This window comes from Notolepis coatsorum, assembly GCF_963971535.1.
Source record: "Notolepis coatsorum genome assembly, chromosome: 2".
Taxonomy (NCBI): domain Eukaryota; kingdom Metazoa; phylum Chordata; class Actinopteri; order Aulopiformes; family Paralepididae; genus Notolepis; species Notolepis coatsorum.
The window spans coordinates 20,282,282-20,299,233 of record NC_140166.1 but is presented as its reverse complement, the minus strand read 5'-3'; the positions used below and the strand labels follow the sequence as shown (position 1 = coordinate 20,299,233).

Genomic DNA, 16,952 nt, shown 5'->3' with positions numbered 1-16,952 from the left:
CCATACAATCTTGTAGCAACTCAGACAGCGATCACACGCAACAGCGACACCAAGTGGCTAGGAGGAGGAATATAACTGATTGAATAAAATTATTATTATTATTATTATTTTAACCAATTGGCATAAACCGAGAACGAATGGGGAATATTTCAGTTTTAGAACGAATGGGGAATATTTCAGTTTTCTTTCTTGGTTTTAGGAATGTTCTGCCGGATATTGTAGGCAACACTGACAGGAAGCCAGGCGCCCCCCTCCCCCCTCCCCCTTCACCGTGGCCCATCCGCCCTCCCAAAGCAGTCAACCTAGAGGAAATACTGCACACACACACACACACACACACACACCATGTATTGACTAGGCTAAAGCAGCACTTAGAGAGCTGGTATCTCAGAGGCACCTTGTTTAGACATTTAACTAACTAGTCCCACAGATATCCATTTCAATGATGTTTCAATGATTTAACTACAACTAAAAAACACCTTGGATATAATTTCCATATATATACAAGTGCTTTTATAAAATGGCTACTTTTCATTTGAAACAAAAACATGCTGTTTTGTAGTAAAGCGGATCCTAAACCTGGCAACCATTACAGCAGACAGGTTGAGTTGTAGCTAAGGATGAACCTAAACCTGGCAACCATTATAGCAGACAGGTTGAGTTGTTGATAAAGATGATCCTAAACCTGGCAACCATTATAGCAGACTGGTTGAGTTGTAGCTGAAGATGAACCTAAACCTGGCAACCATTATAGCAGACTGGTTGAGTTGTAGCTGAAGATGAACCTAAACCTGGCAACCATTATAGCAGACTGGTTGAGTTGTTGATAAAGATTATCCTAAACCTGGCAACCATTACAGCAGACAGGTTGAGTTGTAGCTGAAGATGAACCTAAACCTGTCAACCAGCAGACAGGTTGAGTTGTTGATAAAGATTAAAGGTGGTGAGCTGACCAGCTGTTTCCTTCCTCGTCATCTTTAGTTTTCGGACCGGAGGGATTTTTTCATTGTTCTAAGAAGCTCCTCAGTAGGGAGTCTCCGTCCTCTCCTCAGTAGGGAGTCCCCAGAAACACCTAATATAGACACATTCATGTTTTTAATTGTCCTGTTTTTAGTAACACAGCTGCTAAGAAATGTTTGCCACCAGAGCTAGGGTAGCTGGAGCTGGAGAAAAAACGATCCGTCCAAAAACTCTGTGAGCTGCTCCAGGGTCAGTTTAACTGGTCCAGAGGACTGCTCCGCTGTGTAACTCTTTTGGGACCAGCTTAATTAACATCAGCAGCTAATAGTTAGTTTGGGTTTTTACTGTGACTTGGGGATACAGGGATGGAGAGAATACAAAGCATGTTAGACGCAGTGGACCCGTTGCCATCCATCTTCAACAACCTCCTGGTCATTTCTTTACATATCATACATATCATCATTCATACTTCACTGTTCATACCTTTTGCACATAACTGCCCAATTGCACTGCTAAATATCACATCCCACTGTATTGTTATTTTATTATAATTAGTGTATATACTTGACCATAGTGTACAGCCCTGGCTTATTTTTATTTAAATGTTTTATTTATAATTATACTATTCTATTGTGTTTTCTATTTAATTTAGTTTATATCCCATTTTATTTTACTTCACTTTTTTTTTTTTTTTTTTTTTACAGTTGTACAGCCCTTGTCTATTTTTTTTCATAATTATATTCTATTGTGCTTCTGTCTTTATTTAGTTCATATTCCATTTTATTTTATTCCACCTTTTTATCTGTCAGTTATTTTCTGTCTGTTAATGTTGCACCGAAAACGACCAAAGCAAAACCACTTGGTTTTCACAGAAACAGTGTAACTCACAGGGCAGCGTTGAACCCACGGCTGAATAGATAGATATCATAGCTTCTAAAACTGAAGGTTCGCTGCTCTGTGTGCATTATGAAATTACAATGGACCTGTCTCAAACCCTGCCCCTTTTCTTGATCCTCCAATCACAACTGTCGCTTACCTCGGACAAACTTGGTTTGTCCGAGGTAAGCGACAGTTGTGATTGGAGGATCAAGAAAAGGGGCAGGGTTTGAGACAGGTCAATTGCGACAGTTTTTTTCAACCTGGGCCGGCCGCCCAAGTAGAGCCATATGAGAAAGATCGACCAGTCAGAGGGCTAGATTAGACCGACCCGTTCAATGCAATTTTATGTCATGCAATGTCATGTTATGTCATGCTATGTCATGTTATGTCATGTTATGGCATGCTATAATAATAATAATAATAATAATAATAATAATAATAATAATAATAATAATAATAATAATAATAATAATAATAATTAATTCTATAGCACCTTTCAGGAAACCCAAGGTCGCTTCACAATCAAGAGGGCTAGGGAAAGGTGGCAATAGGGAAAAAAAGGGGGGGGGGGTGAGGGCAGGTAAGGGATAATGAACCTAATCTAATCTAAACTAACTAATGGGGGGAAAGCCTTGCTATGTCGTGTTATGTCATGTCATGTTATGTCATGTTATGTCATGCTATGTCATGTTATCCCTCCAGGCCGGTTATACCAGACCCACCCCAGCAGGGGGCTCCAACAACAGAACTCTGTCCTCCAGCAGGAGCCTCATGCTTCATCGTCACGGCGATCATTCAACAGTCGCACAGCCACCATGCCTCCTTTCCCCTCCTCTGTTACCTCCTCTTCTTCCTCCTCCTCCTCCTCCTCAACTCAGCATCAGCCTGGTAACTATGGAAACTACCAAAACTGCACCATCGTCCAATCACATCTGCCCTACTCTGGGTATGGAGCTTACGTCACGCTGGCGCCCAAGACCCTCATCTTCCCTGTGTTTGTCCAGGTATAATTATTATTAACCTTATTAACTAGATGACATATGACCTTATTAACTAGAACTAGATGACCTATGACCTTATTAACTAGATTACCTATGACCTTATTAACTAGATGACCTATGACCTTATTAACTAGAACTAGATGACCTATGACCTTATTAACTAGATTACCTATGACCTTATTAACTAGATGACCTATGACCTTATTAACTAGAACTAGATGACCTATGACCTTATTAACTAGATGACTATGACCTTATTAACTAGATGACTGACCTTATTAACGTTAGGTTATGACTATAACCAAGTTCTGTTAACACTAGTGGACGCTCAGCGTCTCATTGCATATATCTCGCTTCAGCATATATACACTGAATAAATTTCAAAATGTACCTTTAAATGCCAGCATTCATCTGGCCACACCCCCATCCGCTTACCTACATAAGCAGGGGTGGTGCGACACACTCATCTCCTTCCCAACAAATTTCACCACAATGAAAAATCAAGGGCCGCAGCGGCGCCTAGACGCTGAGCGTCCACTAGTGTTAACAGAACTTGGTTATAGTCATAACCTAACGTTCTGTATCACACTAGCTCCCGCTCAGCGTCTCATTGCATAATAGGAGCTGAGCGGGAGCTAGAAGCTCGACAAATGTACCCCGCTGAGGCCCCCCACAACCATCAGATCAGGGAGGACCGAGCCCCCCCGACCCCCCCTAATGGAGGGCACCCACGGGAGGGCGACGGACCCGACCGTGCGAAGAGGCACTCAAGCAACTCAACGCACAGGGTGAGCAGACCGTGGCTTGACCCCACGACTACACACACGCACAACCCGCATGCCACCCGGGAACGAACGGAGGGAACAACCTCGTTACTGCCCCCAGAATCACGGGGTCAAGGGCAAACCCAACCCCGTGGCAAGGCCGTAGCAGCGGAGCGCGAAGGAAGACCCAGACCCACCAAAGGGACTGGACCCCCTGGAATGGGGGCCCGGAGAAGTCCATGATGCCAGCATCAAGACCCCACCAGGTGGGCACTTAATGACCCCGCCCCCCACATCGCCAGCGTATTCGGACAAAGGCCCCTCAGCCGAGCGGGCCCTGTCCCCCCAATAGTACACCGCCTGGCACACTGACCCTGCAGAACAGGCAGTCAGCATGGCCGTAAGCACACAAAAAAGGTTAACCAACGGAAGCAGGCAGCGCACCGGGGAAAAACCAGGCAACAGGCGGTTAACCCTAGCCTGGAGACTGCGGACGAGACAGGCGCCAGAGGGGACAGCTGAACACAGCTGAACACAGCCGCCCCGGCGGAAGGGGCGTAAGCTGGCGGTGTTGCATGACCAAGCCTCCATTTAAAAACCCCCACCCAGAGGGGTTGAGGCAGAGAAGGCTGACACGATCGGCAGACGTCATGAACGTGCAGGGGCACCCTCAACCGGTGAACCCGGGAGTTGACACTGCTCCAACACACCAGGGAATCAACCACCTTGGTGTTACCCAATGCGGTGGTTGTTCCTATAACCCCTCAAGAAAAAAACTCCAAAACACACCTGCGGGTATACACCGGCTATACCGCAGTACAAGTGTTTCAGTTTTTCAAAAAAGGGTTAACCCAGGCCTACGGGTCGACGAAACATTACTTCGGACCGGGCCCGGCGATACGGGAAGCACAGGGTCACCAGAGGAGGTCAAAGACCACCCCAACAGGCCCCTCTTCGCCATGCGTGAGAGAGGAGCGAAAAAGAACCAGCCCCAAGCACACCGTACTTGGTATTCCCAGGCGGTCTCCCAACCAAGTACTAACCAGGACCAACCTGTGTAGCGGCCGAGATCTGACGAGATCGAGCGTGTACAGGTTGGTATGGCCGTAAGCCATTACGACAGTGCTGAGTAAAAAACATACCCAACCAGGGTCTCCATAGTGCTTAACCCTGTGACACCCGGACCGACCTGGCATTTTTCCCCCTGAAAAAAGCCCAAGTCCCTCAGGGTACCAGAACAGCAGATCTGCATCCCCGGCGGACAACGGGTTCATCTGATCCGGACCAGCGTGACCAGAACCAGTCCCGTGCCCTAACCACGCCGACATGCCTACTCCAGGAGAAGGGGCAGATATGCGTGTTGATCTTAAACATGAAAAGAAGGCGCCACCCAGACATTCGGGCGAACCGCACCCGGTGGCCCACCCCCAGGGCGTGAGACCCCTCTACATATGTTCAGATCCATTCCGTCATCATCCCCCAGATATGAACGAGAATCCGTCGATAACCAAAACCAGGTCGTCGGATTTGGTCGTCGGAAGAGGAAAAACCTCCATCCCAGTTGCTTTATAAAAACGCCGTTTTAACCTCAAGCAACCAAGCCGTGCCAGTCAGTCGCCTGTTTACAGAACACCCCGAGCTAGCACTATACGTGCGTCGGGACACACCCACATCAATGAACAGGCTATTTAGACCTGTCATTGAATCCCCAAGGCGCCCAGGGGAACGACAAGAGGGGTGTGATACTTCCTAACTCCAACTCTTTTTAGTAGAAAAGAAGGAAGCACCAACAGTATGTATCCCAGTCTACACAGCCGGGGGTAAATTTTTTTCACATTTTTACATCCCACCACCCTCCCATAGGAAGGAGACGGGAATCCCCAGAGAGACTTCCCACGCGAGCTGTACAGATTGAAAAGAATATATTTCACCTTGAGCCATGTAAAAAATTGGTTTTAGGGCTCTCCGGGGAGGAGGCACTGAACCCATACACACTCAATAATCGAATTGAATCGAATACATACACAATAGAGTAGGACTCCTTCTAGAGGGTCCACTCACCTTGACAATCTGAGGAGGAGGCTCTGTACTCTGAAGGAGGCTCCCTCCTCACGGAAGGAGTCCCAACTCACAGAAGGCCCGAATAGGAGCTTGGTGAGGAGGAGCCCTGACCACCCCCCGAAACAGATCCATCACATGGACCTGAACAGCACACGGAAGTCCTACCAACAGAGACACGCACAGTGACGTACTCTATGGCGGGGGAATTTCTGCGGTACACACGCCCAATATTCCAGGCCGTGGGACCAGGAAACTCCCTCCCCCCCCCCCTCACCCTGTAACGTGCCGAACCGCAACGTGACAGGAACCTTGAAGGACAGGTGGGTTTACCCCTGACCAACAGAAAAAAGGGGGAGGAAAGGTTACCAGTTCACCCCTTTACGACCCTACACCCATGATACGATGTAATGACAAAAAGAGAGTATGACACAGTCATAGTCAGCTCCATGAAGCGTCTGACAGCTTCACACAGCGCATGAGCTAACCTGCTATCTGATTTTCACTAAGGAAAAAACACAGAATAGAGAGGGCTCTCCAAGAGCCCCGGTACCAAACTTACACATGTGCTTCTGTGGCCAGTCCAACCCAGTTGTAGGTCACATGACACACACAACCCATCATCACCTACAAAAAATGGCAAAAACACTCTACAGAGGAACGCCGTTTTTCATAATGAGAGAATACATAATTCTCGATTAGTATCAGCCACAGGCCTTGCTAAGCACACACGAAAGCGACCAAACAATCTTTTCTTTTAGGAAAATAAAGTTTCTCCAGCAGTTTTAGCACAACCTCAGCAATCAAGCTAAGGGTTACATCGCATCCCTACCACACAGTGACACAATGTAGTGCAACAACATGTCTGAGAGGAGGATGAAGAAGTCCCCAGGGAACCAGGGGGAAACACAATCCTCCTACTTTACCCTTAATACGGCCAGTTAAAACAGGAAAACCTATTAATATGTGAACACACTGTTCATTGTCATTACAGGCTGAGAAAAGAATCATTCTTTACTCATTTGTCACTAAGCATAGCTTTATAGGTTAGTTAACCCCCTTAGTTGTGAGTACACGGTACATATAAACACACATGATGTTTCTCAACACAACAAACCAGATCATTTTCACATCTGTAACAACAACCCGATTTGCATGGAGAAGCTAAATACCAGTGACAAGACAATTCACACACAACTCGCGTCGTATCCTAAATGTAGTGCAGCAACACTCGTTTTGGAAAACATCGTTATTTACAAAACATTTAGAAGGGAAAGCCAGAAGAAGTGTACAAGGCCTGGCCAAACCTTGCCTACCCGGAGCGTAGATCAAGCGAAGTGCAGTCTCAAGGCACCGTAGTAAACACAGCCGTTCCGTGTTGTCGATCTGGGCAGCGTCGCCGCTCCAACCCGTCGCTACGGTCCCTCTTGTTGACGCAGTCCTTGCCGTCCTGGCCCAGGGCAGGTTCGACGAACATCCTCTGTCAAAGATGACGTCGTAGTCAAGAGTGTTTAAAACATGTTATAATCAAAGCACGTTCAACAGAGTAGCATTAAGCTAACGGCCGCTCCAACCGTCGGTCGCTACCGCCCCTGCCCGCGAGACGCCGAGCGAACGGCGCACGCGACCAGAGGGGAGCTTCGAATCCCCCCCTGCCTCTCCCCGTGAGGGAGAGGGGAGTTGGGAACCGCGGCGGCGCGCGAGGGGCCGGAGCCACCCCGCGCTGGGCCTCAGCCGACAGCAGCAAGCTAACGTTTCCTAGCCTAACCTAGATAGGCCACCTAGTGATCACAGTAGGCCAGCGCCGCAGCTAACAGCTGACTGGCTAACAGTAGGCCACCACTAGCACGTAAGCTAAGCAGCGATAGCAGCAAGCTAACGTTTCCTAGCCTAACCCAGGTAGGCCACCTAGTGATCACAGCAGGCTAGCGCCGCAGCTAACAGCTGACTGGCTAACAGTAGGCCACCACTAGCACGTAAGCTAAGCAGCTATCACCTGAACTTGTACACAATGATATAACACTCACCCAGACAGGCCGCCGTTCTGAAACCCTCCTCACTTTTTAAGAGAAAAGAGAAACAAGATGTTAACACAGTTTTACAACGGTGATTTTACCAACACCCGACGGAGCCAGCACAATACCCAACTGGCCTGTGTAGAGACTTTGAACACAGATCTTCCGCTAATGAACATCTATGCCCATATCTCCTCTTGAGGGAATACTCTCATTTGGATATGAAAGATGGGGCCTAACACGGTGACAGAGAGACATCCACTCGTCCAGAAAACACAGGGATCACCAGTGTTAATGGTCGTGGCCCACTAGTTAAACTATAATGGGCTTCAGATCAAGGTCTTCCGCTGCTGCCTAAGAGGCTGAACAAAAGACCTTAATCTGGGGCCGGTGTTCGTAAACATTGTCAGTTAGCCCCCATAGCACTAACAGACAAGTGGAGCCGCAAGCAAAACAGTACTCACCAACCTGAAACCCACCGCTTCTCACAACAGCGGCGCGTCCTACAGTTCAGCTGTGTCCTGAAAGGTTTCACCCCAACCAACACAGCAAGGAACTGCAGTTGAGAGGCATGCAGCGGCGTGCTCCCAATACGAAAACCGGTGGAGGATTTTAGAATGATCACCATCTTCCAGACACTCCAGTGACGAAGACAATATCGCCGTATTTTCTCGAAAATAGTGAGAGAGAAAATAAAGATATGATGTCAACGTATCTCCTTGTTCTTCCTTTCCTCGTAAACATTGCTTCTTCCAGCCAATATTTTTCTCCACGTCAAGTGGGCATATGAGCAACACGTTGCTTGTGATGAAATTTGAGAAGGAGATGAGTGTGTGGCACCACCCCTGCTTATGTAGGTAAGCGGATGGGGGTGTGGCCAGATGAATGCTGGCATTTAAAGGTACATTTTGAAATGTATTCAGTGTATATATGCTGAAGCGAGATATATGCAATGAGACGCTGAGCGGGAGCTAGTGTGATACAGAACTAGATGACCTATGACCTTATTAACTAGATGACCTATGACCTTATTAACTAGATGACTATGACCTTATTAACTAGATGACCTATGACCTTATTAACTAGACGATCTATGACCTTATTAACTAGATGATCCATGACCTGGATCGGGATCTAGGGCAACAGAGCTTGATTGGGATCCCTAATCCCTACTTGGAATCAAACCCTGTTCTGTGCCCCACGCTGACTAGCTGGGAAGCTGATGAAATGAAACTGATCCCTGGGTGTTGATCTTCTTCAGCCGCTGGACCTGTGTTCTCCAGACAGAACTCTGCTGCTCTCTGAGGAAATGGTTCTTCACCAAGGAAGTCTTATGCCTATCAAGGTAATTAACCCTGACCTAACTAACCCTAACCTAGTAATAATACTACTCAACCTAACTAACCCTACCCTAGTAATGCTAATGTGTGTGTGTATGTGTGTGGGGGGCCATCATTGCTACTGTAGGTCAGTTGTTTGTCTTCCATCTCTAGACTATATAAATGCAGTCCATAGACTGAAGGACATGCCAACCTCTGGAGCATCTGACCTGGGATCAGCTTTCATATAGATGGACATGCTGCGTATAGTGCTCTAAGCTGACTCATGTAACACTCCTTAGAGAGAGCAGCGCACACACACACACACACACACACACACACATACAGAGCAGCTTAAAGAATCTTCTTTATGTGGGTTCCAAGTCATTCTTGCCTTGATACAAAAATCACTGTGCTGTTGATTTTTTTTCACATGTTTTACTGAAACATGTCATTATTTTCTGTTGATTCATTGCTTCCATTGACTTCAAGTATATTTGAAAATGTATAGAGCAACCTTTCAGTGAAATAAGTGCATCTCGGATGTTAGCATGGTATTTCTGTCAGATGTGGCGACTTTCATTGGTTCATGTGGTGTTTAAGACACATCTTTAGATACACTGGAAGCCTATGGCTGTGATGAATGACTTGGAATCTGGTCCTTTAAACAGAGATACACAGGTCAAAAAGACTGGTCTGGTCCTTTAAACAGAGATCCACAGGTCAAAAAGACTGGTCTGGTCCTTTAACACTTTGAATGCCCAGCAGGGGGCGCACATTTAGTGCTTGAATACCCACATCCACTTCAATGTTAGCATTAATATCGCCTAATCTATGTTTTAAATTATGGCCTAATTATGTGTCTAATCTGCCCGTCGCATTATCAATGACCAATTTCCAGTCAACATTGTCGAAGCAGATTGTTTTCGTTTCCGTTTCATAGCATTTAGAAAACCCCTCATTTTCACAGGGAAAAAAAGAGGATTCCATGATAATCGCCCTGTACTGTAATATTCTAGAACGTTGTCATTTGTCTGCCTATTTATGAATCGTTTTCAAATAAACGCTAGATTATCGATAGTATATGTGTACGTGTGCACGCTAGTGCCGCGCGCTGAAAATCGATTCTCTCAGTTCCTGATCGCTCTTAGAGTCAAACAGCCATATCACAAAAAAAAGAAAAAGCTTATATCTCCGTGAAAACGGGTCTGATTATCCTAATACTGGTCAAATAGATTCCTTACCTGAGATCAGATGGTATCCAAATGGATTATTCCAATTCCTGATCGCCATTCCGAAAATCAATCCTTTTATTGATCCACCACGTATACTGTACAACACATAATCCCCGCTGCTCTGAGGGTCCAGAATGAAGCTGATCGACTCCGGTCACATGCGTGAGAAGTAAAATGTGGAGTCCGGGTCTTTTTTTCTCATGCCTTTTCATTGAGTCCATCTGGGAGACGATAGGGGGCGCTTTTTTCACATCTGAGCGCCTGGAGTGGCTGATTTGCCAACGGTAGACTCGGTTGATGAAATATGAATTCAGATCGCTAATTAAAAAAAAATTTAAAATCTCGTTATGGACATTCAACCCGCGGGGGGTAAACCCGAGAAAACTCGGGTTGGACATCCAAAGTGTTAAACAGAGATCCAAAAGATCAAAAAGACTGGTCTGGTCCTTTAAACAGAGATCCACAGGTCAAAAAGACTGGCCTGGTCCTTTAAACAGAGAGCCACAGGTCAAAAAGACTGGCCTGGTCCTTTAAACAGAGATCCACAGGTCAAAAAGACTGGTCTGGTCCTTTAAACAGAGATCCACAGGTCAAAAAGACTGGTCTGGTCCTTTAAACGGAGATCCACAGGTCAAAAAGACTGGTCTGGTCCTTTAAACAGAGATCCACAGGTCAAAAAGACTGGTCTGGTCCTTTAAACAGAGATCCATTTTCTATTGAGTGTTCTGCGAAGCTGAGCGTTTCAGCTTTCAGTAAAAGAGAGACATGACCTTTCAGAGACGACCCTCACTAAAACATGTCCTGTTCTAGATGCTGGGATGGACACTATGAGGAGGGTTGTTGTGAGGAGGGTTGTTATAACCCTTCTGCCCCCTTAGTGACTATTTTGTGTTTTTTGCCTATTTGTGTTTCTGTGTACAACGATGGCTGTGTTGATTATTATGTCATGAAATTGGGTCAGATTGGTCATCTTTGATATATATTCAATATATAAAAGGATCATCATTAGAATACCTATAAAAAAAAAAGTTATACACTTTAGCCTGGCAAAAACCTTGGTGTTTTTTTTCTTCCCATTAGGGTTAGGGTTAGGGTTACCCAGACAGAAAGATTAGGAGAAGGTAAAATCTCATCCCTGTGCCCGTGCCCACCCCAACACTTGCTCAACAGTCCCCTAACCCCAACCCTAACCCTAACCCCAACCCTAACCCTAACCATAACCCTACAAACGGAAATATTTGGAATCTTTGATAGATATGTTGAGTTAGGTTCATAGTGGTATTCATAAAAAAAGAATTGGAACGAAATATTACAAATTACGTTTTTTATGACCTTGAACGTGATGCAATCTTTTCTTTTTTTTAAACTTAATTTTTTTTATTAAACATTTATAGACAAACAACACGACATATACAATAACATCAACAACACTATTAATCAGACATAAATAATAAATAAAAAAAATTAATATCCAAAAGACGAAAAATAAAAAATACTGACTTAAGCAAATAAAAAACATAAAACAGTTGTCATACCTTAAACCAAAATGAAATTAGAAAACATTAAGTGTGTGACATGGGTTCAGAGACCCTCTTTGAACCTCTTTCCTCCTTTACCGTTCGCCCTCTTGTGGTGTATTTGGTTCTTCCTCTGTGATGTCGTTTTTGTTCCCCTTGTAATCCTCCCACTTACCCCATCTTTCTCCAAATTTCTCTTCCTGTAACCTCAGCATGTGTGTTATCCTCTCCATATCCTGTATCTCTTCCACTATTCCTACCCATTGTGCTATTGTCGGTGGGTCTTCCTTGTACCACAGTCTCGTTATTGCTTTTCTGGCCGCTATCAACATTATCTTTATTAAATATTGTCCCCCCCTTGTATTCCCTCGTGTGTCAGGTCTCCTAAGTAAAGCACCAGTCCTGTTTGTGGTAATCCGTATCCTAATATTCTGATCATTGCCTCCCCTATCTCCTCCCAATACCCCTTCAGCTTCTGACATCCCCAGAATATGTGCGTGTGATTTGCCCCCTCCTTCCCACACATCCTCCAGCATGCTCTTTGTGTTGGTGTATATTTTCCCTTCAGCTCTGGGGTTATAAAGAATCTGATTATGTTTTTCCATCCAAACTCTTTCCATATCCTCGATCCTGTTGTTGAATGTTGCACCTTGCATATGTTCCCCCATTCCTTCCCTGTTATTTCTATCTCTAGCTCTCTCTCCCATTTCTCCCTTATGTAATCGGTCGTGTGTCCCTTGCTGTTCATTATAGCCCGGTATATTGCTGATATTACTCTTCCTTGCCCCCCTTCGTATGCCCATACTATCATCTTTATTATTCCATTCTGTTCTTCGTCTTTGGCCCCCCTTATTTCTTTGTTGTAGTAGTCTCTAACCTGTAGATATCTGAAGTGGTCCCTGTTTTCTAGTCCAAATTTCTCCTTTAATTTTTGTAGTGTCTGCATTTCCCCCTTCTCTATCATTTTGCATATCGCTGTTGCCCCCCCCCCCCTCTCCCACCTTCTGAATCCATGGTCTAACCTCCCTGGTTTGAATCTCTTGTCATGTGCTACCCATCTCAGAACCCCTGACTGCTTCTCCAATTTGTGTGTTGTTACTACTCTGTTCCATATAGTCAAGGTGCATTTGGTGATTGGATCTAATAGTCCCTCTTTTTCTTTAAATAGTTCCCTATCTCCCACCAGAGCTTGTACCTTGTATCCCTCCCCTTCTTTTTCAATGTCTTTCCATCTTGCCTCATATCTGTCGTTACACCAGCACGTCACTGCTCTCAGTTGTGCTGCATAGTAATAATCTTGTAGGCTGGGTACTGCCATCCCTCCCTCTTCCTTTGGTAGTTGTAGTGTTTTATATCTGACCCGTGGTCTTCTCCCCGCCCATATGAACCTCGATATCAGTCTGTCCCACTCCCTGAATTGATTCTGTGGTATTTGTATCGGTAGTGACTGGAATAGGTCCAGTAACCTTGATAGTATGTTCATTTTAATGACCTCTATTCTTGAATTGAAGTCCAAGGGCATTACTGTCCATCTCTCTAAGTCTCTCTTGATGATCTGATTTATCTGTGTATAGTTCGCCTCAAACAGTTTCTCCACCCCTCTCGTGATGTTCACCCCTAAGTATTTAATCTTGTCCATGTCCCATCTTATCCCGTACTGTTCTCTAATTTCCATCGTTGGGGTATAGTTCCATGCTAAGGTCTGTGTCTTTGTCACGTTTAGTTTGTATCCTGAGTAGTGGCCATATTCCTTCAGTAGATCCATCAGTGCCGGGAAGCTCTTGTCTGGTTGCCTCATGTATACTATCACGTCGTCCGCAAATAGGCCTAGTTTATATTCCGTTCCCTTTATCCTTACTCCCTTAATGTCCTCGGTCTGTCTGATCAGTTGTGCCAGTGGTTCTATGAAAACGGCGAAGAGCGTCGGTGAGAGACAACATCCCTGTCTGGTAGCCCTCTCTAATCTGATTATATCCGTCAAACTGCCATTCACCTTAACCCTCGCTGTCGGTTCTTGATATAGCGCCTTGATCATCTTCATCGCCCTCCCGTTCAGTCCGAACCTCATCAATGTTTTATATAAAAATGTCCAGCTCACACTGTCGAATGCTTTTTCTGCATCTAGGCTAATCAGTACCGCGCTACCACCTTGTTTTTGTATCTCCTCTACTATGTGTAATGTCTTTCTCACGTTGTCCTGTGTCTGTCTCCCTTTAATAAATCCAGTTTGATCTTCATCTATAATGTCTGGCATAAACGTCTCAAATCTCTTTGATATTATCGATGTATACATCTTGTAATCCACGTTGAGTATGGACACAGGTCTGAAACTGCTACATAATTCCCTATCCTTCCCTTCCTTCGGTATCGTGGTGATTATGGCTTCCTTCCACGAGGGGGGCATTTTTCCCTCTTCCATCGTGTGTCTGAACGCCGCCCCTAACATGGGTGCTAATTCAGTTCTAAATGTCTTGTAGAATTCTGATGGGAATCCGTCGTTTCCCGGAGACTTGTTGTTTTTAGCTCTACTAATTGCCTCTTCCAGTTCTCGTTCCGTAATTATTTTATTTAATTCTTCATTCTGTTCTTTCCCTATCGATGGTAACTCTAGCTTCTCCAGATATGCTTCTATTTCCTCTTCTCCCGCTGCTTTTGGCTGTGTGTATAGTTTCTCATAGTATTCTCTAAATGTCCTCTCTATTTCAGCTGGGTCTCTCAATATTTCATTAGTCTTTGTATCCCTTATTGTGTGTATCGTGTTCAACTTCTGTTGCGTCCTAATTCTCCTAGCCAACAGTCTGGTCGCTTTTGGTCCCCCTTCATAGTATGTTTGTTTCATGAACCTCGCTTTCTTTTCTATTTCCGTCAATAATTCCCTATTTATCCTGGCCTTTACTTCTTTGATTTCTCCGAGCGTTTCCTGTTCTTTTGATATCTGGTGTCTCCCCTCTAGCTTCTTCAGCTTCCCTATCAGATTGTGATATGTCTCCGTTCTGGCCTTCTTCAGCATTGCTGTCTTCTCCATCAATTTCCCCCTTATCACCACCTTCAGTGTGTCCCATAGAATGTTCGGATCTACCGTTGTCATTTTCTTCCTTATACTGGCTATCTCCTCCTTGATCTGACTCACCACCCCCTTGTTATTTAATATCCCTACATTTAGTCTCCAGATCGTGTTCCTCCGTCTCCCTTCTAGATCTACTGTCAGATATATGGCACTGTGATCCGATATGTCCGCTACTCCTATTCTGCTCTCCCGTACCCTGTAACTGTCCCCCGTTGTCATCAAAAAGTAGTCTATTCTCGCATATGTCACGTGCGGGTGTGAGTAATGTGTGTATTCCCTGTCCATGGCGTGCATCCTCCTCCAGACATCTGTAATTCCCATTTCCGTCATCTGAATATTCATATATCTACTGATTGGTGCCCGTCCTTTTCTAGTACTCGTGGTGTCTAGGTCGTGATTCAGTACTACATTAAAATCTCCCGCGCATATCAATATCCCTTCTAGTTCCATCACTATCATATCAAAAATGGTCTCATATAAATCCCTCTCACTCTCTGGGGGTGCATAAACATTCACTAACGTAACCATTTGGCCCTCCATTTTCCCCTTCACCAGAACAAACCTTCCCTCCTTGTCTCTTACTTCCTTGATCAATTCAAATTTGACTGTTTTTGATTAACGTGATTACTCCTCTCCTCAGGTTCCGTTTAAAGGAACTATAGTATGCATTTTCATATCCAAATCTCTTCAGTTTCTCATGATCCTGTGCTACCAAATGTGTCTCCTGCAGAAAAATCACTTCCATCTCACTTTTTTTACATTTCAACATCACTTTGCCCCTCTTTATCGCATTATTCATTCCATTAACGTTTAACGACATCATTTTTATACCTTTAACCATTGTCATCTTTCTTCTTCTTTCGTCTGTCAGTCCCCCCCATGTCACATTCATTCCCCCCTCCGGTTGTAGCCTCCGCTCTCTTCACCGAATACATATAATGATTAACATAAATAAAAAACATAAACTTTACATAAAGTGCTCCCAAGGCATTCGGGGGGTCCCTGTGTCCCCCCCTGTCCCCTGCTGGTGGGTGAGGAGTAATTGCTCTCCTAGTGAGAGGCCTCCTCCTGACGGCTTGGGGGTTTGAAACCTTTGCCCCCAACCGCTCGTCATATTTGTCCAGCATTCTTACTGTTTTTACTGCTGTCGTGCTCCTGGTCAAAAGCGCTCTGTCCTTCATTCTGATCAAAGACCCCCATTTCCTAGGTCCCCCTCAATGCGGCTCATATGTTCCAATGTCCCTCTTTCCTCCCAAACCCGTGTGTGGTGTCTTCTGTGTACCCCTTTTTATTTTATTTTCCTCCTCTCTATTTTCTATGTGATGTCCATTTATCCCCTTAATCCCTTCCAACTGTGTTACTCTCAGCGTGTGTCTATGTACTTGTTTCAATATGTTCTGTGTTCCGTCTATCATACCTAATTATATTTCCATTTATTTCCTCCGTCGGCCTGTGTATTATGTGTCCATGTATACGTTATGTTCGTTCCTATATCCTGCCTCTACCTGGGAATGTGTGTTTATGTATATGTTATTTCAGTTTCTATATTTTGTCTCTATTTGGATAGTTTTTCAATCTCTTGTGCGTGTACTCATCCGTTCGTCTCCTCCCGCCTCCTCTCCCCTTCTTCTCCGTCTCTGGCCTCCTCGTCCGTCTCCGCCTTCGGTCTGTCACGTCTCACCTCGGCCTTCTCCTCTCTCCTCCCTCCTCTCCCGGGCCTCGATCTCCCACTCTGGTCCATCTGCGTGCCCCCTCCAATCTCTGCTGCAGGCTCCGCGTCTGGCCCTCCTGTCTCCTTCCCTCTCCGTCCTCCGCCATCTGCATCCCCCGTCGCCTCATCTCCTCCGCCGCCTCCCGCGCCGTCGCGTATGTCACCGTCCCTTCCTTCCAGTGAATCCTTAGCGAGGTCATGGGTGACTGGAATTTCATTCCGTTTTCTTTCAGAATTATCTTCAGTCCCGCGTAGGACCTGCGTGTTATTGCCACCGCTGTCGAGTAATCTTGATCAAACAACAGTCTTTTCCCCTCGATTTCTATCTTTTTGGTCCACGCGGTTCTGAGTATCAACTCCTTAATCTCAAACCTCAGAAAGTTAATAATCACCGCCCTCGGAGGTCTGTCCGGTTTCGGTCTCGGA

At 45.3% G+C, this 16,952-nt stretch overlaps 1 protein-coding gene across 4 annotated transcripts in view; it reads left to right on the top strand.

The window, feature by feature from the left end:
- LOC311223086 (regulator of G-protein signaling 3-like) overlaps positions 1-16,952 on the top strand; it is a 162,538-nt gene that overhangs the window by 86,940 nt on the left and 58,646 nt on the right. For all 4 annotated transcript variants that reach the window (XM_084307822.1, XM_084307823.1, XM_084307821.1 and 1 more), the window contains 2 exons: positions 2,542-2,843; positions 8,939-9,022. In XM_084307822.1, coding sequence (XP_084163948.1) covers positions 2,542-2,843; positions 8,939-9,022 — 386 coding nt within the window. The remainder of the gene's footprint in view (positions 1-2,541; positions 2,844-8,938; positions 9,023-16,952) is intronic.